The sequence below is a fragment of the Pangasianodon hypophthalmus genome, chromosome 11, assembly GCF_027358585.1.
Source record: "Pangasianodon hypophthalmus isolate fPanHyp1 chromosome 11, fPanHyp1.pri, whole genome shotgun sequence".
Lineage (NCBI taxonomy): Eukaryota > Metazoa > Chordata > Actinopteri > Siluriformes > Pangasiidae > Pangasianodon > Pangasianodon hypophthalmus.
Genome location: NC_069720.1, coordinates 7682353 through 7709770, shown reverse-complemented (window position 1 = coordinate 7709770; position 27418 = coordinate 7682353). Strand labels below are relative to the sequence as shown.

The window sequence follows — 27418 nt, the reverse complement described above, 5'->3', positions numbered from 1 at the left end:
GTTGAAGTTGAGGAACTTCATACAGGAGTTAATTCAGGCTGATGAGGTGAGTTTACTGTTTATTACTGTTTTAATACGGTTTAGCTTCCCTTTACCTCAACATCAGTAATGTTTTTAATAGTAGATTGTGATGTTGGGTTAGTATTAGTTAGTATTAGTAGATGTAAGATTAGTAGTGTAGTGCTGTATCTCACCATAGACATGAATTGCTTATGAGCAATTCTCGCCCCTGTTAATGTAGCAGAAGCACTTATGGATAAACGTAGTTAGCAACTAACAAGGCAACTAGATACCTTACATCTATGCTTCTACCTCCCAGAGTCCACTCACTGCTCAGCTCTTTGCTCCAGGATCTAAGAGCAGCTGGCATGCAGTTACCCAGCCTCTGCGTGTTTGCATGTGCAATAGCCGTATCACAAGACACACGATGGTTTTACCCAGCTGAGTTTTAAATAGCATGGACTGACGTAATGAAGCTGTGTGTGTGTGTGTGTGTGTGTGTGTGTGTGTGTGTGTGTGTGTGTGTGTGTGTGCACGTACCTATGTGTGTTAGTAAAAGAGCAGTAGCTGGAGTGCCAGTATGACTATAATGAGGTGTAGCTTACAGTCCTTAATGTGCAGTCTGCCCTCTGTTTTTTTTTTAACTCACTTATACTATAACTTTGCTGAAGACATACAATATATGATGAATGTATTATTTCTGCATCAGCTGTTTGTATTGCCAAACTAAATACTTTTTGAGTAAAGACTTTTCTCTTATAGATTGATGATGGCTTGACATCTGTGATGGTTAATTACACATTTGCTTACACAGCAGTTGAGCAGTTCAACTCAATAGCTACTTATGTTCTGTCACATTTATGTAAGTGATTGACCATTTTAAATTGTGTCACAGTGTGGTGTTTTTGGGTAGAATTTAATAACCTTTGTCACTGAGTCCTTTTTATACATAAAATAAATTGATTAACCAAACATTCAGTCGTAATGCAAGGGTTGGACCATGGTCTGGATGCAGACCCAGCAAAATATTTCATTGGACCAACCAAATACTTGGAAAGAATACAGTAGTAGAGCTGCTAAATGTATAAAAACTAGCCATAGTTCGGCAGCTCTAATTTTCTAAACGTGAGCCAGCTAGGTTTCTGTAGCAGAGCCTCTGTTTCAGTTTATCCAATCACATGTATTTCTGTAAATTACTTAGCTAAAGCAGCTCATCAGAAAAGAGCCTAACTACAAGAGAAGTTAGAGAAGTTAAGTCAGAACGGCAAGACTTTCATTGATTGTTTTAAAAAATAAAAACGGAATGCTGGGTCACATTCAAAACCGATGTGTCTTATTTGTTTGAGTCTGTGGCATTAGTCAAAAGTGGTAATATGAAGCGCCACTACAAAACAAAATGTAGCCACTGCAAATTAACTTACAGTCATTTCTAGTCGTTATTGGTTAAACATTGAAAGGTAGCTGCTGGAAGCTGAGCTACAGCAAGAACCAAAAGTACAAGCGACAGTAGCCAATCACAGGCATCTGGATGCTCATGTATGTGGATGATTGCAGTTAGCACATTCCTTGAAGTGTGAAATGGGGTAGAAAATTAGGGGTGTAAACCTCAGGCTTCCACATGTTATGATTTCCACTCATGACACTTGATTTGATGTTTGACAGTGCCACTGAATCTGCTACAGTACGATTGGATTTGATTTAGTAGTCCACCTGACGACCACCTTTGTTCAGACTGTGGACTGTTAATTTACGAGTGATGACGTAGAGACTATTTCAGAACCTGGACTATTTTAGAAGTATCAGAGATATGGGTAAATCACCTTGCTAGTCTAATTATGTAATAAGAATAAGAATAAATTTTTAAACACTAGTTGTCGATTTTTGATTGTTGCATTGATTCATTTCAGTTGTTGCCTTTTAAATCGATGCACTGATCCAAATTGTCAGGTGGAAGTCCACGTTTTTGAAAACATAGTGAAACCCATCGTTAGTTTTCTGTCTTAATCCATATTTCTCTCAGTGTAGTGTCAATTGACACTCCATGTGCGGTCAGGAGTCTGTAACACATTTTGTGTTTGTGTTGGGTGTTTTTGTGTGTCTGTGCTGTTGCATCTGTGACAGATGGCCACACACAAACCAACTCTCCAGGTTCCTCTGAACTGTGCGTGCAGCCATTTTGAGCTGGAGGTGCTGCAGCCACCTCCCCCTCCATCTCCCTCCTCCCTCCTCAGTGGAAACTCATAAAGTGGCCATGCAGGGAAAAACAAGCTCAGGGCATTGGGTCCACTGTCTCAGCGGTGGGCCACAGTGAACTGTTTGATGTATGGTGTTTTGCAGTGTGTGTACCACACTCGGACTTGGGGTTTGTTTTTGTTTGCCAGAGACTGAGTGTGTCGTATGAGTTTTTTGCGTTTGTGTTGTCAGCTGATGTCTCTCCCAGTAGAGAACGGTGTGTGTGTGTGTGCGTGTGCGCGCACGCTATGGTTCTGGTGTTTGTTACTCTGTGTGAGTTAGTGAAATGAATCTAGCACAGGGATAAGGGTGGTATTTATTGCAGCAGTCTGTAAACTCTTCTGATATTCTTAGCTTGTTTGTGTGTAATTAAAGGTGGTGAACTGGAATGCCCCTCAGCGTATGCTAGCAGTCTCTTTCTTGCATTTTTTTTTTCCTCTTTCAAAATAGGAGCAAGGCCATGGCTTTATAGTTCCCCTGCCATTCTTGGACTTGTTTATGGCTTTTCAACAGCTTGGCCATGTGATTTCATCACAAATGCTGTGTTTGCTTTTGCAGTACAACAGGCCTCGGTATGCATCATGAGATCATTGCAGCTGTGTTTGGCATGTAGCTGCTGTATGTGTGCATGTTTCATTTGGTCTCCTCTCCACACTGCCACCTGTTGTTAAGAGTGGGGGACATATCCAATTATGTCTAAGTTAAAATGGTTTTGTTTGCCAGCAACTGCTTGGAAGATGTGAAAGACTTCTGGCTGCTTTTTCTCCCAGTCAGCTCTTGGTATTTATATTTTTTCATGTTAAAAAAGTAACTTGCAATTAATAGTTTACTCTAAATGTTGAAGATCACCCAAGGCTAATTGGTTGAAAGTCTGTCTCAGCCAAAAAAAATTCTGTAAAATATCTGCCTGAAAGTACAGAAAGTACTGAAAGTACATCCAGTATGCCATGCAGATTAGCCAACATGGCTTAGGACACTCTGATGTCTTGTAAACTATAACCGGAAACAACATTTTACTGTACAATTTGGTATCATTTATGAAATTATTAGGTATTATCCCCAAAGCCACACCTCTCAGTTTGAAGGCAGAATAGTGGAAGAAACCTGGAGGTTATGCAGATGGTAGTATAGCTTTATTGTGTACATATGGATGATTGCCACTATTGTGCAAATTCATTCTTTCATCTTCAGTAGCCTCTTTATCCTGGTCAAGGGTGGTGGTGGATCTGGAGTCTGGATGAGTCTGCAATTTAGCACAGCCAGTCCACTAACTGGCATGATTTTAGGTGTTGGCAGGAAACCAGAGAACCTGGAGGAAACCCATGTGAATGTGAACATGCGAAATCTTACACAAACTGCTCTGCCCATTATAGTATTTTTTATTTTTTTTTAATAAACTTGTACAATCTTCTTATATGTTTAGCAACTTTATGCAATTTATGGAAAAGATTTTGGGCGAGATAGACTTCCATTACTTGTTAACTACATTAGCCTTGTTGAACCATTGCAAAAAAGGTATTTAATTTGTTCTTATGAATTAGTATTATTTTCACTTTTATCATTGTGAGGCTTAGTTAGGCCAAAACTCATCTATTCTTAATTCAGTACTGAGATTTCTTTTGACTTGTCTTTTATTTCAGTGTGCTAGACACTGAAAAGGTCATTTAAGTAAAGTATCATTTTATAAGATGTGTGTGTGTGTGTGTGTGTGTGTGTGTGTGTGTGTGTGTGTGTGTGTGTGTCTTTAGGTTTGAGCTGATGCGCATGTGCTGGCAGTATAACGCGAAGATGCGTCCCACCTTCCTGGAGATCATCAGCAGCATCAAGGACGATCTGGAGCCCAATTTCAAGGAGGTGAGCTTCTTCTACAGCGAAGAGAACAAGCCGCCAGACACGGAGGAGCTGGACCTGGAGAACCTGGGCACCATGGAGAACGTTCCCTTGGAGCCCTGTGCCAAGGCCCCGGTGCCCTCGCCCACTCCCTCCTCTCCCTCCTCGGGCACAGACAAACGCTGCGCCAACGGGCCGGTACTGCTGCTGCGAAGCCCGTTCAATGAGGCACAGCCTTATGCGCACATGAACGGGGGAAGGAAGAACGAGCGCACATTGCCCTTGCCCCAGTCCTCAGCGTGCTGATGCCAGCCTGCCCACTTTTTAATCTTCTTTTCTTAGGTCACGTTAAGCTTCGCTGGCACTCCGGAGAACTCCCACTCCACTCTGTCTAATCACCACATCGTCTCTGGAACAGAACGCCACGAAGGAAACCCAGACAGAAAGGCGTCGAGGCTGTTGACCTCTCATCATACCTCAGTGACGCAGTTTGTTTTTCTCTTTGTGTTACAACCTGCGTTGACTGACAGACAGGTGGCAAACTTCACCGCCATCACTGTAGAAGCACGGCAAACACTGACAGAAAAAAAAACCCTGAAACAATATGGAACACACAATAACTTCCAAGGAGCGCACACTCCCTCTTTTTATAGTGTTTTTGTTACTTTTATACATTTCCAAATAGGGAATTTCACATTAAGGGTCTTGAAATGTCTGAAATCAGTCATGGTGAGGTGGCATTATTGTAAATCAGAATTTAATTGAGCATATTCCAACAGAGAGGCACTTTGTGTTTTAGGTGTCCAAAGACATGGTAGCTCTTAAAAAAAGAGTGTGCCAGAGCGGTTACAGTGCGGCTCAAAGCCGGGTGGCGCCATTAACAAGGAGTCTCATCTAACGAGATGTGAGACTCCGCCCACTCTGTGTATCTACTCAATAGTAGAGCAGAAAGTTGCCATCATCTTTTTTTTTAAATAATATACTCCTTTTCTTGCCGTCTTTCTTGCTGCACTTTTGTGCGCTTGAAGGCGCATTAAAGCAAATATGACACTCCACATTTTTTTACACTGGTGTGTATATATCTATCTATCTATATATACATATATACCTATTTTTTCAGCTCTTCTTGTGCTTAATTGATTTATGATCAATGCAGAGGTTTTTCACCAGATTGCCTCCTGTTTATTTTCTTGACCAGGTTTCTGTCTCATACATTCGATTCTACTGCAAAACTTCCAGCCACGTTCAGAAAGAAACAGGAGGGGCTGTTGGGGTGCAGAAATGAAAACAAGATCCTAAAAGGGCCTAACATGCAAATAACCACATAGCAAAAAAAAATCAAAAAAGGTACCTGGAAGAGATTAAGGCAACATGGTGTAATTGAAGGGATATAGTGCATCGTGAAAAAGAGCAGGTATTTTTTATAGTTTCGTCACCCCCCCCCAACCCCCACCCCCACCATCTCAGTCAGTTAAATGTTGGACCACAGAGCAAACACATCATTCATCTGTCACTTTTCTACCTTTTTTATGGTTCAAATGAACTTCTGTATGTCTGTACTGAAAGAAGCTGCTATTTTCTTCTCATTTTCTTTTGTGGTTGTAATATATATCTATATGTAAAACAGATACTTCGGGTTAAATCCTTTACTGTGTCCACTACCATCTTGTACTTTTGCAAAAAGAAAAATATGCTATTTATATTTTCTGCCCCTAATCTTTTTCTTTTTCTCCATCCCCATCATTGGGTGCATTTTTCTCAGACTATGTTTTTGTTGGTACAAAAAAAAAAAAAACGGTACAAATTCACGTCATTGTGGAGCTCACGGTGGCAGACTCTATTAGCAGTTAAACACTGTGTCTTATAAAATCAGATTCTCAGGTTAAATCCAAACCATTATTTCTAGATCACTTTTTTCTGAGTATTCAGGCACCTTAAACATGTTGAAGATTTTTTTTTTTTTTCTCTCCAACACAAAATCCTGTTACACACATCGGATTAAAGGAATAGTTTGGCCAAAAATTAAATTTGCTCCATTTTTTTTTTAAATTAGGGATGCATCAATACTTTTTAATTTTATTTTTTTTCCCAGACCAAGCACATGTTTTTTTTTTTTTTTTTTTTGTACTCACCGATACTGATACCAAAATGAGTAAAATACAGAGTATTAAGCAGTCGGGGCATCATGGACATTTTATTTAGCTTTGTTTATGTCGGTTGCTGCCGTATGCTCCTACTACTGAACTCATGATGAGTTTTATGTTTAAGATGTCACGGTGTTTAAACTGTATCTTTAATGAAGACCGTGAGTGCAGCCGATCTGTGCTCACGGAGCAGTGTCAGCTAGCATGTTTATTAAAAATGAGTGCCGTCAATTATACCATGAGAAAGGAGCTAAGAGCAAAGCGTACATTTTCTGGGAGTGAGTGAGGCAGCGTGCGTATCTCAGTGCTCGCAGAAATTAACTGCTCTTACACACCTTGCACTTATTTTTAATGACCAGATGCTGTTGATATTTTTGCAGAGCACAGTTTGCAGTCTGCTTTGCTTTGCTCGCCATCATTAATCGTAAAACATGTCTGGAACATATCACATCATTTGTTTATTAACCTGACAACGTACACTAGGCTTATGTCACGTAGTATCGAACGGTTTTGGATGTTGATATCGGAGCATTTTTACAGCTATGGGTATGAATAAATGAGCACAGTAATGAACCAATAACTGATAACTCTGCCTGTTTTGATGCATCCCTAATTTTTTTTTTTTTTTTTTTTTAAACCTTATCTCAGCTGCGGCCGATTAGCCAAGATATACTTGGTGTCCAACTTTATTAACTCCGTGCAGTTTGAGAGAGGTGTGTGATTTAGCATGCAGGTTGTACGATGCTAAACAGGTAGTTATAATCTTCTCTTATTTGTTAGGTACTTTAGTCTCGTAGTGCTCCAGTGCGTAAATAAATAATGAAGTTTTTTCCAGCACCAAACCCGCTCCTTGACGTCTAAGTTTGGTGCTTGTGTAAATTGAATTTTTGGCTGTTATTTAATTAGTGACTGACACTGCCACCATGCTTATGGAAACACATTTAACTGCCTGCTAGCATAAAAATCATCAAAGAAGCATTAATAAAGAGATGATTAGGCAAATCTATGCAGAAATTGTGTTAACATGAAAGTGGTCCCTTTCATTCATTTCACAATCAAAACTTTGACTTGCGTGAGTTTTGTGTTTTTGTTTTTTTTTTTTTTTCCTTTTTTTCAGTTTTTCTCTTCCTCCTCCATTTGTATCCTTATTATTTATTTTGATTAATTTTTTGTGATGTGTTTAAAAATCACTGTAAAAATCCCCCTTGTGTTTGAGATATTTTTCTATTTTTTTTTTTTCATGTCTTTGGGACTTGTTTATTTCTCCTTCAAGCATTTATCTACCTCACCCTTTTTTATAAATATATATGAACCTGTATATAAAGAAAATTGATTAGATTTCTTTGCCCCCTGCCAAAAAAGGACGCTGTTAGTGCTCTGTGTATCTGAGTAAACTTCAAACACTACCAGCCATGGCCTGGCGGAGGAGATGCCCTGGCGTCGTGGATGTTTGGACAAACTGGCTGCTTTCTTACATCCCTATACAAGTTTCCAATTTGTTCTTTATTTATTTTAGAGAAAAAAGGCCTTATAAATTAGCTTCAAATGTGCTGGAATGTTGTTGACATTTAATTTATGCCTCTTTTGTCTTGTTGAGAAGGGGGGAAAACGGTACTGAGACGTCAGAGTGAAACAGTCCTTTATTCATGTTGTTTTTTTTCCCCCTACGAAACTTGTTCACCAAGTTCTATGTTTTCTCTCAAGCTTTATTGTTATTGTAAGTTCATTATTGAGTATTGTGTTGGAATTCAAACATGAATTGAAAATTGATTGCCGAGAACATTGTTGACTGTATGTTGGTGGCTTCTGAGTCAGTATTGTTTGAATGATTTCTGGTGAATTTAGATGTTTTGTGCTGGGCGTCAGAAAGCTGAACCACTGTAGAAATCAATGAAACAGTAAGAAGATTGGACCGAATGTTTAAAAGAGATGACACTAAAATTGCTCTAGTCTTTATACAGTATGCAGTCAGAACAGATAGGGCTTGTTTAAAAGCGAAACGGGTTGCTGCAGAAATCAGACCTGCAGAAATCAGTCCTCATCATTGCCCTCTCTGTACTCAGCTGCTTTAAAATTAGGCATGTGCTGATATTCAATTTGTATGTCACAGTTAATGATACAACTATATTGTATTTTAAGAAACACAACATAAAAACACTACTAAAATTTTTCTACTGTGTTTTCAAACTGCCGCAAATCTCTGCTCTGGTGAACAGCATTCTGGGACATGTGCAGTGCTCTTTTATATGTGTGGTACTCTGGGAAAATCCGGCTGATGGCAGAATTGTGTAAAAAAAAAAAAAAAAATTAAAAATAGGGTTTCTTCTGCCTATAACACATTGACATGTCACCTTTAAGAAATTATAAATATATTTTATCGAAGTTATGTCTAATTCCAACAGTGCCACAGCCATCCATGGCTCGGAGTCTGAGAGGGAAAGATTGGCCGTGCTGTCTGGGTGGGAGGGATGGCATTTTCTCTCTCTCCTGTCAGTCAGTGACACTAGCCAATTGTGTGTGTCTGTGAGCTCATGCATTTAGAAGAGGTGGATAGCACTTTCCTCAGAGTGTGTTACACCACCTCATGACACAACATGAGCAGGAACTCAGAAAGATGCACCTAGCTGGCTTCATGTGTCTGCGAGGAAGCATGTGATAGCCTTCACCCTCCTCGGATGGTAGCTGTTGTATGACAGGGGAGAGCTTGCTGGTGGGTTGGACTTGATCCACACTAAATTGGGGAGAAAATCAGGAAAAAATGTTTTATTTACTTTCTAATTTTGCCTTGACTTTCTTCAGAGATCATGTTGATCATGTAAGGAGTCAGTTTAACAAACATGGTTGTGGCAGTCTGCCTAAAGATGTCTAAAGGTTTGCTAGCTAAGTGTCATTTCCTTACACACTGAATGCCACGATTTGATCAAGTTGTTGGATAGCTGTGTGCCGTAGTGTAATGGAACAAAGCTTAATCATTTCCCTTTATAATCAGCCAGCTCTTAAAATGTCCGTGATGCTCCTGCGCCTTCACATCATCAAAACAGAGAAGAGTGCTTACACACTCTTTACAGACGACAGTGGACAAAGTTTTAAAATGTTTAAATAAACCTAATAAAAATAACCAGAACAAAACTGATCAAATGAATCAGCGATTATTTCCACCATGTTGTTAGCGTGAACAGTGAACAAAGTGATCATGCATTTCCCATCATAAAACTATAATTCTTTGAGATTTGACATTATAACTTATATCTTATTAATTTCCTATTACATTAAATGTAAATGAAGTAAATAAGTAGTATGTGCTTTCAGAGCAATTCTTTGAAATCTTTCATTGCAGTTTTTCTTCGTTTTCACTTTTAACATTTTAAAATGCTAGAACTGTACTTCTGGTTAAGATATGTACAAAAGCAAAATGTATTTTAGATCTGTATAGAGTAGGAATTGTCAGAATTTGCCTGTGTGAAGGGTTTTCCCAGGTCACAACATATATTTATCCACCATACCTTATAGCACTTAAAAGATCAGAGCTTTTCATTTAGGACAGGCGTTATTTCCATAAACGGTCAGATGGAACATATGGGTACTGAGAATATTTTGTTATATATTGTGATACATCACTGATTATCAACACATGCCTACTTCACACAGAATGTTAAAGCCATTTAGGACTGATGCTGAAACTGAAAGCCAGGATTGATGGACAGATGGTCCAAAATTTGATATTAGAGCTTGATTAGATATATAACAGCTAGTACCTAATATAACATCGTCCTGATCATCCTACTCTTTCAGCAGCTGTCCATCCTTAAACCTAGATTCACTTCAAATCTGCAATACCATTCCGGGTTCTGGATCAGATTGCCATTAGAGTCCTGTCACAGGTATGGGCTCGATTTCCTCAGGGCTTCTCTGCTCTGCTGCTCATCACACTGCTGCTCCCCATCATTCACTTTCTGCATGTCTGAATGTGGACCTCACGCTGTACTCCACGGGTACACGCCATTCACTAAGAGCAGGGCAATGATGTGGACGAGAAATGAACGCTCCATCTAGATCTCTAAAGAAAGATATTATTCACTTTATTCCATATAAGCATTTTTTTACCAATCACCATTATGATATTTGTAAAACATTAAAATATGGGGTTATTAGAAAAGAGATACAGTTTAAAGATATTTAACAAAGGATAGGTTATATATTCTAGATATGGAGCTCAAGATGTTGTGTATAGAGAAGGTGGAACGTGAGGAAGGTCTGTGGTCCAAGCTGCTTCTTCAAGCCTGATGGTTCCAAGTTTAAAGAAAAACAGGTACTTTATAAACATTTTTCATGTTATGTTGTTTTGCAGAAAAGAAGAAAGGAAAAAGTGCCCCATGAATATGACAGATATTGATAATGAAGGTTTTGTTCATAGTGGCACATTGCTGGATTTTTATTTTTTTTTTCCAAGTGTGTGCGCGAGTGTGTATGTGATATTTGCCAAGAAAAAAAATAAATTCAGCTCACCAGCTTTGTCATTTGTGTTGTTTTGTATAGACTGATTTATCGACATGTATTTTAAATTAGTCATCCATATTTATTCAAAGAATACAAGAATTAAGGATGTCTTTGTAGATAAATAATTCACAGGTGCATGTTGTATGATTGTCACAGGTTTATTTAAAAAAAAATTAAAAATTACTATGATCAAAGATAAAACAGTTACAAGTAGTTTAATTATGAAAATATGTGATGTAAAGAATAAACCACTTGGGGGTGTGCTGAGGTAGCAAAATAATCAACCACAGGGTGGTGTGATGTGGAACAGCACAAAGTGGAGTCACTGTTTGCCCCACAAGTTCGTATTAGTTAGTATTTTCATATAAAAGCCTAAAAATCCTAAAGTGTTTTATTCCTCTCAAAACCACAGCAATTTTTTCATATTTTTTTATCCAATTCTAGTTAAATTTATTGTTGCGGGACATCAGCGAAAAAAGTGGCCTAATGGATAGAAAGTCGGACTTGCAACCCGAAGGTGAACCTGAAGGTTGTGAGTTCGAGTCTCGGGTCTGGCGGGGATTGTAGGTGGGGGGAGTGAAGGACCAGCGCTCTCTCCCACCCTCAATACCACGACTGCCCTTGAGCAAGGCACCGAAAACGTAATATAATAGCAAGTAGATCATCAGACAAATATGTAAAGCATTTCCCTGGAACATTACGCTTGATGTTAATAAGATATTCAGACAGTTATACTACTTATCCAGGGAAATAGATATATATACACTCACTGTCCACTTTAATAGGAACACCTGCTTATTTATGCAGTTATCCAATCAACCAATCATGTGGCAGCAGCACGCTGCATAAAATCATGCAGATACAGGTCAAGAGCTTCAGTTAATGTTCATATCAAACAGAATAAAGAAAAATTGTGATCTCTGTGATGTTAACCTGCTGATCTCCTGGGATTTTCACACACAACAATCTCTAGAATTTACACAGAATGGTGTGAAAAACAAAAAAACACTGAGTGAGTGACAGGTCTGTCGGTGGAGACACTTTGATGATAAGAGAGATCAGTGGAAAATGGCCAGATTGGTATGAGCTGTTAGGAAAGATATAGTAACTCATAATCACTCTTTACAACTGTGGTGAGCAGAAAAGCATCTCAGCAAGCACAAACCATCGACCCTTCTAATAAAGAGGACTGGGAGTGTAGATATGCTTTACTGATGTCAGAGGGGAGATTTAGGCAGAATGGAAGATAAAGAACGTAGGATATTAAATATACAAAATAAATACACATACACTATATGGCCAAAATAATGTGGACACCTGACCATCACACCCATATGTGCCCGTTCCAAAAGCATGGGCATTAACATGGAACTGATCCCTTTTTACTGTTATAATGAGCTCCACTCTTCTGGGAAGGCTTTCCACTGGATTTTGGAGCGTGGCTGTGGGGATTTGTCCATTCAGCCACAAGAGCATTAGTGAGATCAGGGTCAGGCACTGATGTGAAGTGTTTTACACTTTAAGCACTGAGCACAACCCTGACCAGCATAAAGTGGTTACTGAACAATAATAAATGAATGAAGGAGTGAATGTGTAATAATAATAATAATAATAATAATAATAATAATAATAATAATCATCATCATCATCATCATCATCATCACCACCATAATACATGAATTCATTGAGAATCGTTGCTATATGTAAATCACGTGATCTGTTCAACCAATCGCGCCTTTCTCTGCTATGACGTTTCCGGTTGCTGACAGAAAGGCCTATCTGTCATTACACAAACAGCTACGGGATGTAAGTGTAACTGCATGTACTACTGCATGTACTAATATAAACACATGTTAACTGTATTTCATTTATTACATTTGGGAATATTTTCCTTAGCCTTTCAAGCTGCTAATCTCAGGAGCTCTGAGGTACTTTGCTTGTTTACTTAGCGTTAGCTGTCTGTAGTCAGACATGCTGCTTTATTTCCTATCTGTATTCCGACAAACCTCACTTCCTGTAAGAGGACCGGGTGGGCAGAACCTTGCCCTTCTGAGATATGATTGGCTAGTTTTCGGCGGAGTGCCTGTGAGTGTGGATTGCTAGCCAATCGTAATGTAGTAGGCGGGGTTTGTCGGAATACAAGTGGGGAATATAAAACTGGGCAGACATCACAGGTTAGTTTTGCATTTATTAAATTTGTGTTTAGGTGTGCAACTCATAAAGTGTGTAAAATCTTACATGTACAGTTACAATTAGTCAACATTGCTGTTAAACATACTAGCAAATCAGTTTGAGGTTTTTATATTGTAAAATAATTCGTGGCAGAAATACAATATCTGTAGATTGTATATTTGTAAACATTTTAGTAATACCTGTTACAATATGTAGTTTTTTGCCAAAAGCATATGGAGCAGTAAACAAAAAATGGTGTTTATGCACAAAATAGTGCCCTACTCCCAATTCACTACATATGCTGAAGTGCATTGTGGGTATTATGTACCTCTAGTGTGCATCATTTTTCACACTAACCCTAAATAGTGTGTGATATTCACTATAGATAAAAACAAATGTTATATTTCATTTCTGCCATCCACATCAGATTATTTTTCGGTTACCAAATGGCTCAAAGCTGACTGTTTTGGATTATTATGGAACCAAGAGCAACAGCACCACAAATAATGAAAAAAAAAGAAAGAAACTGATATGAAGAAGCGAGGTTGGGGCTGATTTCTTTCTAGCCAAGACTGTAGATTCATGCACTTAGAGATTCCTAAATCCTTAACTGATGCCTCCTTGAGCCTACCTCCTTCAGCCCGTGGCTCAAAATTCCATCAAAGTCTGCCATCTCTGAGGAAGTACCAATTCCTAAAATGCAGTCGGAGGAATTAAGGAGAGAGGAGATAGGAGGAGTCTAAAGTGAGAATGCACAGCTGTTTCTTATGAAGAAGTATTTTAGTTGTATGTGAGAGCTAAGTCTGTGGTATAAATGCTCCACTTTACCCAAAAAAAACAAAAAACAATAAGAACCACAAAAACAAAATGCCTTGCTTTAAAACAGAAGTGAGGTGATGAGTATCTTGTTTAGACTAAAACATCAGCATTTACACGTGTGATGTACACGTGTAATAATGACATAATGTTTTAATTAAGTTGTAATAATTCAGTTTGTAATTACTATTCTGTACTGGCAGAGCCGTAATACAGCTGGGAATCATGGTCAGTAAGTGAATTCACTAACGATATCTTAGAAAAACAGTAAGTTGAATTTTCTGGCCCTGAAATTAGCTCCATCCGAGGCAAAGCAATAACTGCTCTGCTCTGTCGCTTTTCTCTAAATGTAGTTTAAACGGATGCAGTGGGGTTGTTTTGGAGAAGAGTTTAACTGGTAAGTGTTTTCTAATGCAATTGCAGTTTGCCTCATAGGCAGCAGAGGGCGACAGAAATGACAAACTGCTCCTTTAAGCGTTCCTGTGTTTTAGTGTTGTACAGCACAGCATGCTAGCTTATAGTGTCTGTGTGTGTGTGTGTGTGTGTGTGTTTTGTTTTTTTTTATGTCCTTTTACACTGTCCCTAATTCTAACCTGTATTTTAGGGTGTGATACAGCGGAAGTGAAAGAGGGAACAGCCCCCTCTGTGAGCATGGCCTCGGAGCTCCACGACGCCATCTTCATAGCCAAACAGGAGCGCCACAAGAACCTGTTCCTCAACTACAGGAACCTGAACATCTTTCCTGTGGAGCTCTTAAAAGATGAAGGCTTGCAGTTCCTGGAAAGACTCTACATGAAAAGAAACTCACTCACGACACTGGTATGGCTGACTGACTCACGCACACAATCCTGCTTTCACTCAGAGCACCTGAGCTTTGGAACTTAGCACTTCTGTCTTTTTCAGCCTGATAATCTAGCACAGAAACTCCCCAACCTGATCGAACTGTGAGTATTCGTGTTTTTCTCTAATGGTTCTGCTGTGTAAGGCTTTGTTTTTCAGTTACGTCTTATAGGATCAGGTGCAAATAACTTTACTTTTTATCTGTAATATTATTAATGACCAGCAGATGTCAGTAACAAATCAACACGGAATAAACCTCAGTAGTTTATATATAAGCAGAAATGTGACTTCCTTTGGATTGAATCCCATCTTAAGGGTTGTTACATTTCTTTAACTCAAGGTGCAAAATCTCTCATTTTTCTAATGCAGGTATCTCCACTCTAACAACATTGCCTTCATTCCACAAGGTAAATTCCCTAAAATTGTGTTTGTGTCGATGTTCTTATGTTATTTCACATCGTTTACACCACTATTCTTTATCTCTGCTTGAACTCACAGCTATTGGGAACTTGGCGAGGCTGCAGTCGCTGGATCTGAGTGATAACGCCCTGCAGGTGATCTGCCCCGAGATCGGCCGCCTGCGCTCATTACGCCACTTACGACTGTCCAACAACCAGCTGAAATGCCTCCCACAAGGTTTGGGACAGTTCTTAAAGCATAGGATTTGGATTTTCACCATCACCATCATGATGTTATTTATTACTTGCTAAACTTTATCTCAGAGACATGTCTTTCACATGTCTTGAGTGTGAGGATTATGACACACACTAAAGACAGATTTTAATTTATTCACTCAAACTCACACTTTTTTTTATTAATGAGTAGAAGTACATCCATCTGGCCAAGTCACATTTGAAATGCTGTTTTTAGGCTAAAGATCTGGCAATCCTTATTGCATGTATACCACTTCATACTGAAACAACTTCCCTCTGCTTCAGGTATCTTGTCTAGAAAATTGAAAATGTAATTAATGTACATTTAATTACATTTATTTACGTTAAGAAGACATAGATGATCAAATATCTATCAATACCAATAAATTCTCAATGGTCCTCTGAAGAGCAGTGGGAATTATTATAAATTATAGGCCTGCAACTTTAAATATTCACTGTGGATAAGTAGACAATCTGTAGAATGATGGATAACTCTCTTATTTAAAGGTTATAATTGAATCTTAACGAAGCAATTTCAATTTCAATTACATCACATTTCGTTTTTCTGCATCAAAGAGGGTTCTTTTTATTTAAAGACTGAGCAATGATTTTATCAATCATTGTGTGGAAGAGCCCACAACTGCATGCACTCTGTACTAACTGTGTATAAAAAGAGGACTGGGCTTGTGCGTCACACTGCAGCGTATCAGGAGAAGTCAGGAGATGTAGTCAAAATTGTGCATATCATCTTTGCTGTTACATCCGACCTTGATTCATTGCTTGATTTAGTTGATGCTTGTCCATTTAAAGTCCATTTTACACCAAAGCAACAGCTTGCATGCATTAGAGTGTGGAGCAATCATTTCTGTGCTTATTTGGTTAATGCTCTGGTTATAATGTGCAATATCTCTGATTATTATTTTAACATAATCTATTAATCACATTCCAGTGCGTTGAACTACATTATAAATAACCGTTGGTAAAAATCTTTTGTGAACTCACCCACAAACATGATCTCACAGGTGAGAACCTATACTTCAATCCAATTCAATTTTATCCGTATAGCGCTTTTAACAATGGACATTGTCACAAAGCAGCTTTACAGAAATAAATGGATTCAAAAAATATATATATTGTAAATATGTGAATTTATCCCTAATGAGCAAGCCAGAGGCGACAGTGGCAAGGAAAAACTCCCTGAGACAATATGAGGAAGAAACCTTGAGAGGAACCAGACTCAAAAGGGAACCCATCCTCATCTGGGTGCAACGGATAGTGCAATTCTAAATAAATCCCTTCTATTATTGTGTACTATATGGACTTTAGTCTGTATTAATATACTTAAAGTATGGAAAGCTAGTTGGCTAGTTATTGTATTATGTTAGTTACCACTTTTTAGTCAATTATGTTTCCAGGGAACCAAACATAGGACTGAGCAGCACACTGGAGCTTTTACCTACCCCCCCCCCCCCCCCCCCCCCCCCCCGCCCACAGTTTCCATGCCATTTCCAAATCTGTTAATCAACGATAAACAAACCAACATTCTACTGACTACACAGCAGTACTACAGCAGTAAAACTGGAGTTTTAATTAGAAATGTAAATATCTGTGGTTAAAAACTTTCAGAATATTATCCAGTGTATAATCAAGTTGAAACAGGAAAGTATAAACATGTCAAAGACGGACAACAGCAACAAAATGAAGACTGGAATTTGACTTGATAGAGAAATCCTTTTTATATCTGCACAATCTCTTATACCTTCCTTGGGAAACGTATGAGCAGTCAGACGTGCAGGTTTTCCTCTGGCTAAGAGTAAGCCGTATGTATTTGTTTACAGACAGGCACATGATCCAGAAACACACTTCAGCCAAAGAGCACGGAGCATGTGTGTTTCTGGACCGGGTGTCTCAGGCCTGGTGCAGGTTTCCTTTCTTCTTTCCTAATTTAGCAACAGTGAGCAAAACTATGCAGGAATAAATGAATGCTGGTATGTCAGGCGTTTTTTTCTTTTCTTTTCTTCCCCAATTCCGCCACAGGAGATTCTGCTGCACTGCCAAGTTGCTGTTGTGATTGTGATCTCTCTTAATCTACAATAGCCATTAAGCTCATCTGCTAGATTTCCTTTTATCCCAGAAGTATGTGATCAGCCTCCACAGGTTTAGTGTCCAAAGATTGCTTCAGAGTTTATGCACTGGAGCTCCATGGCTAGTAGTTTTTGCTATTGAGTTTTTCCAGGATCTCAGACTTGCCTGTGGGGTTCCAATTTATGACCTGTTCAGTTATTTCATGAACAAACAACTTAAATGACATGATTTCAAAGTAGTGTATTATGAGGTGAGTATGATGAGTTAATGCTAAAATGCTAAACTGGTAGCTGTAAGCATTCTTTAAAAAAAAAACAAAGAACGATCTGCCACAGGCATTAGATGTAATGAAGCGGAGTCAGTTTTGTACTATAAGAACAAGCTGCGACCCAGTTGGAAGCATCCACATTCAAAAAATGTATTTTGAACTCGAAGCAGTGTGTTATGCTTTGTCAGATGTGGTATCTGTTTATTTCATTTCACTCTGCTAGTCTTCCTCTCAGTTCGTCTGCTTTGTGTGGTGCAAGCGCTGCGTGTCACGGAACAATATGCTTTTGTGGATTTGCAACCTGAATGTGCATTCCAGTGGTTGGAACATTTTACGGAAAGATGCTTTAATTTATAGTTAGTAACCTTATGTTTCTTATTGGGAACACATACTTGTTCCCTCTCTCATGGAGGATTCTGGATGTGACTCGCAGGTTACTGTGACTGAGCTATTCATCAACAGCAGAGGGCAGCAGCATCTGCTAATGAGAAGAAGTTTGTGAGAAATAAACATTGAGAGGGTAAAAGATTCTTCAATTCGAATCAGTATACTGTTTAATCATACACCTGATCCGAGTATGAGTGTGGCCTCTGTGCCTGTCAGCTAAAGGAGGAGGTGTGGCCTCTGTGCCTGCAAGCTAAAGGAGGAGGTGTGGCCTCTGTGCCTGCCAGCTAAAGGAGGAGGTGTGGACTTTGTGCCTGTCAGCTAAAGGAGGAGGTGTGGCCTTTGTGCCTGTCAGTTACACTAAAGGAGGAGGTGTGGCCTCTGTGCCTGTCAGCTAAAGGAGGAGGTGTGGCCTCTGTGCCTGTCAGCTAAAGGAGGAGGTGTGGCCTTTGTGCCTGTCAGTTACACTAAAGGAGGAGGTGCGGCCTCTGTGCCTGTCTGTGCTGTGATAGGCCACCCGCTGTGATGGGCCCCAGGGGATTGTGGGTGATAATGAGCCTGAAATACTTCTCATAATGATGTTCACAGTGCTTCCGCTCTCATACTGTCTATATCTATGTCTATCTATCTCTTTCCCACTCAGTTTATGTCACTCCCTCTTGATCTGTCTGTACATCTATCCTGTCTTTCTCTCTGGTCATCTATAGAGGCTCTCAATCTCCAGGGAAGCCATGCTATTATCTAACTCAAGCTTACAGACTCACTTGTCAGTTACGCTAAGGTGTGGCCTCTTTGCCTGTCAGTTACACTAAAGGAGGAGGTGTGGCCTCTTTGCCTGTCAGTCCTAATTATTATAAATTTTATGTATTATAAATTACTAATATTGTTTTACTTTTTCTTGTAATTTGAGCTTTAATATAGAAATCTTGCTTATATTGCCTATGTTGCTAAGTATGTGGTGTGTGTGTGTGTGTGTGTGTGTGTGTGTGTGTGTGTGTGTGTGTGTATATGCATTGTTGTACTAGAGCTGGGGGATTTGAAGGAGCTGGAGACTTTGGACGTGTCCATGAATCTGTTAAGGACTCTCCCGGAGCAGCTCCACCAGTGTGTGTCTCTGCAGTGTCTGACCGCTGACCGGAACCTCCTGCAGTGCTTCCCTCGTCAGCTGTGTCAGCTACCAGACCTCAACGAGCTCTCCATGGCTGCAAACTGCCTCAGATCACTGCCTCTGGGTGAGAGCTGCTGTCCACAGACACATGCACTCTCACACACGCCAAGTTACATTTGGCATGTACAGTACACAAGTGAGTAATGAAATGCAGTGATGGACTCTTCGATTCTGCCAGATTATGCAAGTGCAGCATGAAAGAAGCATGCTCGCAAGATCGCACAAGAATCCGAACTGTTCCTCAGTGTCTCAGAGTGAAGTCTCTATAGGTTCAGTGTCTCAGTGTCTCAGTGAGGAGTCTTTCTAATGTGTTGGTTGTGCTCGAGTTAGTGAGAGGGTCACGTGGAGCTGCAGGTGCTGTGATAGGCCACCCGCTGTGACGGGCCCCAGGGGATTGTGGGTGATAATGAGCCTGAAATACTTCTCATAATGATGTTCACAGTGCTTCTGCTCACATACTGTCTATATCTCTGTCTGTCTATCTCTTTTCCACTCAATTTATGTCACTCCCTCCCTCTCGATCTGTCTGTCCATCTATCCTGTCTTTCTCTCTGGTCATCTATAGTGGCTCTCAATCTCCAGGGAAGCCATGCTATTATCTAACTCAAGTTTACAGATTTGCTTGTTTCGGGTTTTTTGACCAAATGTGCTGATCACCATGTGAAAATGGATATTACTTCAACATAGGTAGATGTCTTTTTAAATGCTATTCTTACTGACTTGCAAAGCAACTGTCGTTTTCCCCGTCAGATCTCGGTCGCTCCATGGAGCTGCAGTTCGTCTTTGTGGACAACAACGTTCACCTCAAGGGCCTGCCTTCTTACCTGTATAACAAGGTCATCGGCTGCAACGGGTGAGAGTCTGAGCAGTTTGCCAATTAGAGGAGTGGTGGTGTACTGTGATTAAGAAATATTTAGCATAATGTGATGTAAATGTAAATCATAACATCACAAAAAAATACTCGATCCCTTAAGTGTCACCCAGAACTTGTCTTTGAAGAACATATGTCAGTATGTTTTCCATCACAGGAAAGAGAAAAGATAATGATAGCATAAAGTAACTTGTCTCACAGATGTTCCACATTATTAAATGTAACTACGAATGGATAAAAAGCATGATGTGTCATTGTTTAATAAGTAAAAATTTTTTATTGTTGGTATAAGAGAAATAAAATGCATCAGGATGTGCTGTTATTGGAAAATAATCAGCTTTGGGATGGTAATTCCACTTCACATCAGGCAGCATCACAACCTCCCCCATTGTTGATTATTTAACCAGCATGTCACGCCATTGTATTCTTACTAACAGAGCACGTGCCTGTCACGTGCGCAACTTTGATTTTCCACTGAGGTTTTCAATACCGCTCTTTCTTTAAAGAATGTAGGAGTGCCGGGTTTCACACTTTGCCCAGTTTTTAATACTTGTATGATTAAAAAAAGAGACCTAAAATTTTTTATTTGAGTTTTTTTTGCTACATTTTAAGGAGATAAAAATGAGAGAAAAGTTTTGTATTTTTATATTATTTTGATCAACTAGCAAGGCTAAGCCTTTTAAAATATTCGTGCAGTTTATCTGAGCATCTGAATTATTAGATATTGCTCACACTTGTGCTGCAGAGTTGCATGGCATTTAGTGTCATCTTTGGAAATGCCTCATACAGTTATTGTATTGAGGCAGACACACTGACTCAAGTCACTAAAACACGTCAGTTAACACAGTCAGGCTGTTTCAGATTATGCAGGCAATAGCAGCATGTGATCAATGGCTTAACACTGTCTGTCCTGTGTGTGTGTGTGTGTGTGTGTGTGTGTATGTGTGTGTGTCTTTACAGGTGTGGCGTTTCTCCACAAGTCTCTGAAGTGACACAGCTGTCCCTGACCATCGGAGATCTGAACGTGCCTCTGCCCTCGGAAGTGAAGGCTATCGGCACTGAGGCTGACCGTGTGCTGACATTAGAGGAGATGGCAATGAGAACACTGCATGTAGCGTACAGCAGGAACAGGAAGGGTGAGACTCACGTTCACCTGCCGATGAGTTTACAAAGGACAACACATCTTATTGGCTCATGTCCAGGAGCCTCCTAGTTTTCACTGTTGGTCCCTAACCCTGTGCACTTTGAAGGCTGATATTAGCACACTGACTCACAGCTTCTTACCTTGCTGGAAAAACAACAGTTGCCTTAAAGTTTTAATAATAATTAAAAGTCAACATATTCACTTAACATTTATATCACTCCTGTATCGTAATACTGTAAGTCTTTTGATTTTTTTATTTTTTATCTGAGGCAGAAAATGTTCCAAGAAATTTATTTTTAGTTTATTTAATTGATATTAATCAACTGTACTCAGACTAGTGTTTCATTTTTAGGAGGGCCCTGCGTATTAACATTAAGTATTTAAAAAAACAATACTTAAAACTGACAGCAGGTGATCGGACAAGGAAAATAGTACTATAATGAATAATACAAACTAGTTTGATGAAGTAAATAAAGCATACGTTAAAAGAAATAAAGGAATAAAATACAACATGCTGTTATCAGAAATTAATTAATGACAGGGTGGTGAGATGCACTCCAACATGAAGCACAGTTACTGTTACCGCAAAGAAGTGGATTATTTTCCAAAAACAGTTTGTCCCGAAGTGTTTTATTTCTTTTATACCACAGCAATCTGCCAATGATTGCAATTTTTAAATTACAAAAAACGACACGCCATACTTTTTATCTGTTTGTAGTTAAAAAGTTGTGGGACGTCCCTTTTATAGCAGCTATAAACAGTCATCCTCTCACCAGCCTCAAGTTAATAAGACATAAATAAATAAAAGCAGCTTGTGCTGACACTGGAGACTCCTTCTATAAATGTTAAATAACTGTCTTTTTTCAGAAAACTTCATCATATCAACATTTGTCATATTTTCTTTATTAATTAACAACATTTTTTGATATGTCTATTATTAATCTTGGATTGTATGGAGTGTCTGCCATGCAATTTCCTGTGCATGAGCTGTTACTGTAGAAGCTTGAAATGGCTGAGATACTGTGGTACCAGATAATAAAAATGTTCTGCATGCTGGAACCTGTAGGTTGTTTAGTAATTTGAGTGCTTGTTATGATTCTTTTCTTGCCCTCTGCTCAGACTCTGCGTTCTTGCCGACGTTCCTGCTGCCCACCAGCCTGTTAGAGCTGTTCCACTGTCCACTGGGTCACTGCCATCGCTGCAGTCAGCCCATGTTCACCATCGTCTATCCCAAACTCTTCCCCCTCAGAGACACTGCACTGGCTGGAGTGCACAGGAGGTACCGCTGTCACAACACACACTCTCTCCTTTCATTCTGATACAGGTTTTAACTTGCCCTTATCCATCTCTTTCTCAACACTCAAAAGATTGCATCACCTGCATCATAAGAGTGGTTTCTTGAGAAATATCTAGCCTGGAACAGTTTAGCTTTCGTGTACAGATGAAGAAATTCGATATATAAAACCCACTCTAACTGTAGCTAATTAGCACATTTCAGAAAAGCTAATTTTCACTTTTTGAAATATCCACTTTTTATTGGTAATTGTTAAAATTATGGCCCCTTTGAAGATTTTTTTTTTTGCTGTTTTGAAAAAGGAAATCTGATCAAAATGTATTCTTCTTCTGAAACGTACTGTTATGTCGACTTCCCTCAGGTCTCCAAGGACTCATCCAGCCAATTTCACTTGCAATGATAAACTAATAAATGATAAACTAATAAAAAGCGCTCAAGTTAAAAAGGAAAGTCAAAAGGGGCACATTAAAGCAGTAATGAAATCAGCATCAAATTCAATTTTAGTTATCTAGTCACATTTCCTAAGAGTTTTGTTAGGGGCTTTTTATTAAAACATTTTCAATTTCCATTTATATTTATATTTCAGTTGAATTTTATTTTATTTTAGTTTTTTTTTGTATTACTTTGATTTCAATTTCTCTTCATTTATTTTAGTGCCTGTTTCAGTAACTTTAGCTCGAGTGATAGATTAAAATTTATAGAATTACTTTGTGTAATAAATGCACAGTTAACAATATGTTTACTCATGTTTCAGGTATTATTATTATTATTATTGTTATTATTATTATATTCTTTATGTACAACCGTTTCAAATGGCATTTTATTGAATAATTATAATTTATGATTATAAGTTTTCAAGGAATGATGTAGCTTTATGAGGCATTATTAATTATACTGTATGAAAAGGCTTACAAGCAATCATTACCCACATAGAAAGAGTTATAAGCACAGTTGTACTGATTTTTAAGTATGGGCTTCATAGAAACTGTTACCAAAATATTTTTGTTTTATTCTTCATTAGCTACAATAACTGACTCGCACATACTTGCAGGTTGTGTTTATGACCGTCTCAGTTCCGGTGTCCTGATTCCTCCTCTGATCCGCCGTGTTGGTAAATGATGAGCTGGCCGTTCAGGGCCCGTCTCGCTCCTCTGTCTGTCTCAGCCCATTAGTAACAGGACACCAGCATTTCTGTATCAACATCTCCCATCCTAACCCATCCTAACACAATCAGCACGGCTAATTGGCTAATCTCAGGTCCTCGGCATGCATTAAGAGATCTAATCGGTCGGCCAGTTATGTCTGGACCAGTCCAGTGCAGCTAGAGAGCGTGGTAGTAGTCAGCAGCAGCACGGGTCGGTGTGTGTTTCTGTCTGCATTTTGGGAAAGAGGAAAAAAAGAGACTGACAGGAATGTCTAGGTGAAACTTGTCATGTCACCACTTCACAGCTTCTTCCCTGTATTCTCTCTCTCTCTCTCTCTCTCTCTCTATATCAACAGAACGACGGTGAGTTTTGTAGCGTACTGCTGCTCCAGCCAGTGTTTGCAGATGTTTGACCTGCAGGGTTGATATCACTATTTCATCCATCATGGTGCTGTCGTCAGGATGTGCCAGGAGAATGTTGTGATATCTTGCATTGATCTTGAGCTACAGACTAACAGTGGACACCGTGATCTTCCTGATAACATCCGAGGCAGTAAAAGTTTTGGCACCCATTCAAAGTTTGTACTTATGAGCTCCTTTCAATAGTCAACATTGGCACTTTCTATCAAAATAAGAATAGTTTCATTTTATGAAGTGTTTTTTAACTGGTTCTAGTACCTTTAGTACAAGAGTGACTCTAGTCACTCTTGAGTACCTTTCACCTTCGTCAGATATTCCCCAAACCTATAGAAGGATGAGAAATATTTTTGAATACAGCCAAAATCCATATTTGATGCAAGTGTCCTGATGATTTTCAGAAATGTGTTATTCAAGTATTTATTCTTAGAAGGACTGATCTCCATTTTGGAGATTTTCTGTGTGAAATTTTTGGACTGTGAATTTTATGACTGTTCTAGACCCAGTGAAGCACTACAGAATGTTCAAAACAGATCATGTACATGCTGTTAAAGGAATACTGAAGAATCAGTTTTACACAGTTTCACCCGTACCCCAGTGTAGATGATCAACCAAGATGTTTGGTGTCTGTTGTTTTTTTTTTAAGCCTTGCCCTGGCTAATATTGCTAACAAGTAATTTAAAGGGGAATTGTAGTTCCAATGAATTCTAAGGAAGCAAATAACGGATACCAAAAACCTTGACCGATCATGTATTGGATCGATGGTCGATTGGATTTTTTTTTGCTAAACCACTCCTTTAATGCATCGTGAGGTCCTCTAATAAATACATTATTTGTGGCCACAACCACAATCTGCATTCGTATCTGCATCCAAAGCCATTCAGGAGTTTGTATGGCTTGTCATTGATTTTTCCCACTAAATCTTTCTACATGTACATCTGACTGAAATGAAATGACATTCGTCATTATTTATAGACGAAACGCCATGTTTCCATTAATGTCTAGAATGTTTGTATATTGAAGTGTTTTAAACGATACAATATTTATTGAATTCATTAAATGCTTTAGACCATTGTAACATCATAACACTGAAAAGTTAATTGAAAGTTGCATTTGGCTACAGATTTCTGTAACTACAATTTACTCTGCTCATTATGTTTATATGGGTTTCTGTAGAGGCTTGCTTATTCCCAGCAGGAATTTTATTTAAGGAATTAAGTAATGTGTGGACATGTTGATGACTTTTATTACCTACAGGTACAAAATGACCCAGTTTTTTTTTAATCACTTACGTGGTGTTGTCTCGTCCTGTAACATACCTGTTGTAAACTCATGACGAGCTTGTAAATCAGCTGATGAGATAGGGCTGGTGTGTTAGAAGGAAAAACTCCAGGACCAAGATAAGGAAATTTTCAGTTTCTTTATTATTCTTTAGAACAGAAAAACTCACAAAATAAAAGTTTTATATTATGAGGACTGGTGTTTACCCTCAAAAGGTCAGTCTATTTCCTCTTTTGTTTCCTTACACTTGAGGATTTTAAAAGAAATTTTAGCTGTATTTCTATTAAATCCAAAGAAATTGAATGGGTCAATCTGGTGCTGAGTGAACAAAGCACATGGGTTAAATACAGCTAGAGAACAACAGATGAATCAGAACTTTGTCCTCCCTAGAAAAACAAAATAGATCTTCAAACTTACATAGTCCCGTGTCTGCAGATTAGAGATTGGTGTCTCTAAATTGCCCCTAGGGCTGAGTGTGTATGTGTGTGTGTGAGAGAGAGCGAGAGAGATGGACTGGTGCCCCATCCAAGATGTGTTCCTGCCCAGCGTTCCTGGGATAGGCTCTGGGTTCCACTGCACCCTGACTAGGATAAAGCTCCTATTGAAGAAACCAGAATGAATAAATGAATTTAAATAGTTTAGTGGAATATCACATTTGCACAGTTATCACTCAGCCTGTCGGCACAGTGGCGCAGCAGGTAGTGTTGCTGTCTCACAGCTCCAGTGTAACCAGTTTGATCCTGATCTCAGGTTACTGTCTGTGTAGAGTTTTTTTATGTTCTCTGCATGTCCATGTGGGTTTCCTCCAGGTTCTCTGGTTTTCTCCCATGTCCTGAAAACATGCAGGTAGGTGGATTGGTATGTGTGTGTGTGTGTGTGTGTGTGTGTGGTGGTCTGCTTTGGACTGCCATCTGATATAAGGGTGTATTCCGGCCTTGTGTTCAGTGTTCCTGGGATAGGCTTCAGATCCATCACCACCCTGACCAGAAGACGCAGAATGAATGAAGCACTTAGCCCGTATATAGTCCATCAGCCAAGGCAGGTTTTGTGTTCAATATCTGGGGTTGTTCGGAAACTGGGTGAATTTGATTTTCCCCTGAACATTCATTTAAACTTCCCAAATAAATCAATTATCCAGGTCGCATTTCAAGCTTGAGACAAATGTATTAAATGAAGTGATCAACTATTAAATCCACCAAAGGATTTTATTTATTCAAATGTAATTTAAAGTAGGGGTTCTCAAAAGTTACAGGTTTTAACTGTAAAACAAATTCCTCAGACCTGTTCAGCACAGTCTGATGAACTCAATCCAACTCTAAATATCAGGCTCATTAATCATATGTGTACAGTAATATGCTGGTTGTTTATCAGAGCACTTTTATATTCCTGAACTTTCCAACACTGAACACAGTAGGCCCAAGCTGACACATTATTATTATTATTATTATTATTATTAATAGTATACCCCTGATGTTTGGATTCGATTCAAGTGACCAGTCAGACAGGTTAATGACTATAAGAACTCAGTGATAAACTGTGGTAATGGTGTGGTTTATGAAATGAGCTGAAAAGTGCAGGGTGAACAGTTTGAGGTTCTGTACTCTGTTTCTCTCAGTAACGGTTAATGGAATCCTGGGTATGAAAATTCCCGCCAGATGCGCGCGCGCGCGCGTTCTAAGAATATTTCATTTGTTTCTCGAGCACGCGAGTGGAATGGTGTTTGATGGCGCGTGTTAAAAAATTTAAAACTCTGTGGCGCCCAGGATTCTGAGCGCGAGCTAAAACACGAGCTAGAACAATAGCGCGCACGAGACTGCAAAACTGCGTTTCAGAGAGAGAGAGAGAGAGAGAGAGAGAGAGAGAGAGAGAGACGGGGTGGAGAGAGAAACAGACAGACGGGGGGGGAGAGAGAGAGAGAGGGAGGGAGGAGGGAGGAGGAGGTTCGTGCGGCATTAGCGCCTCAGTGCTCGGCTTGTTAGCCTACACTAAGAAGAGAAGTGGACGAGGTCGGTTTGAAGAATGGCTCAGGACGTGTTTCAATCCCACGGTTTCACTCATTAACGTGTCTTTGTTTCTCAGCGTTAGACGGTAAGTAAAGAGAGTGAGAATGAGTGAAGAAATGATGGAAGTGTTCTTATGTGTCTCAGACACAGTGAACCCCAGCTTTCTTTAGGTCAC

General features: G+C 39.2%; 3 protein-coding genes across 11 annotated transcripts in view; all 3 read left to right on the top strand.

The window, feature by feature from the left end:
* igf1rb (insulin-like growth factor 1b receptor) overlaps nucleotides 1–10714 on the top strand; it is a 90954-nt gene extending 80240 nt beyond the window's left edge. Inside the window, exons 21-22 of one of the 2 annotated variants that reach the window (XR_008302613.1) lie at nucleotides 3981–9649; nucleotides 9727–10714. Coding sequence is in view for 1 of the 2 variants with exons in the window: in XM_026930589.3 (XP_026786390.1) it covers nucleotides 3981–4368 (388 nt within the window). In the remaining variant the exon portion in view is untranslated. Of the gene's footprint in view, nucleotides 1–3980 lie in introns of both variants that reach the window. The other variant, XM_026930589.3, reaches the window with a different exon arrangement.
* Nucleotides 10715–12439: 1725 nt separating this feature from the next.
* lrrc28 (leucine rich repeat containing 28) lies at nucleotides 12440–25367 on the top strand. 2 transcript variants are annotated; one of them, XM_026930275.3, is made up of 10 exons: nucleotides 12440–12509; nucleotides 14296–14510; nucleotides 14595–14635; nucleotides 14901–14938; nucleotides 15030–15167; nucleotides 18947–19153; nucleotides 19840–19942; nucleotides 20921–21096; nucleotides 22224–22383; nucleotides 23899–25365. In XM_026930275.3, the coding sequence occupies exons 2-10, from the start codon at nucleotides 14343–14345 to the stop codon at nucleotides 23966–23968; spliced, it is 1101 nt and encodes a 366-aa protein (XP_026786076.3). In that variant the 5' UTR covers nucleotides 12440–12509; nucleotides 14296–14342; the 3' UTR covers nucleotides 23969–25365. The 2 variants fall into 2 exon arrangements, with proteins under 2 accessions (XP_026786076.3, XP_026786079.3); XM_026930278.3 differs by lacking the exon at nucleotides 12440–12509 and adding an exon at nucleotides 12554–12877 and having other exon boundaries at nucleotides 23899–25367.
* Nucleotides 25368–25593: 226 nt separating this feature from the next.
* The window catches only part of LOC113536417 (myocyte-specific enhancer factor 2A), a 32938-nt gene continuing 31113 nt past the window's right edge, over nucleotides 25594–27418 (top strand). For 5 of the 7 annotated variants that reach the window (XM_053238177.1, XM_026930310.3, XM_026930309.3 and 2 more), the window contains exon 1: nucleotides 27153–27328. The gene's annotated coding sequence lies outside the window, so the exon portion shown is untranslated. Of the gene's footprint in view, nucleotides 27329–27418 lie in introns of all 7 variants that reach the window. The other 2 variants (XM_053238178.1, XM_026930311.3) reach the window with 2 other exon arrangements.

Bases quoted from the DNA above. Each gene is read 5' to 3' on its own strand.
- lrrc28 (XM_026930278.3), top strand. From the start codon at position 14,343: ATGGCCTCGGAGCTCCACGACGCCATCTTCATAGCCAAACAGGAGCGC. The intron at 14,636-14,900 runs GTGAGTATTCGT...TTTCTAATGCAG, and splicing joins CTCCCCAACCTGATCGAACT to GTATCTCCACTCTAACAACA. The intron at 14,939-15,029 runs GTAAATTCCCTA...TTGAACTCACAG, and splicing joins CATTGCCTTCATTCCACAAG to CTATTGGGAACTTGGCGAGG.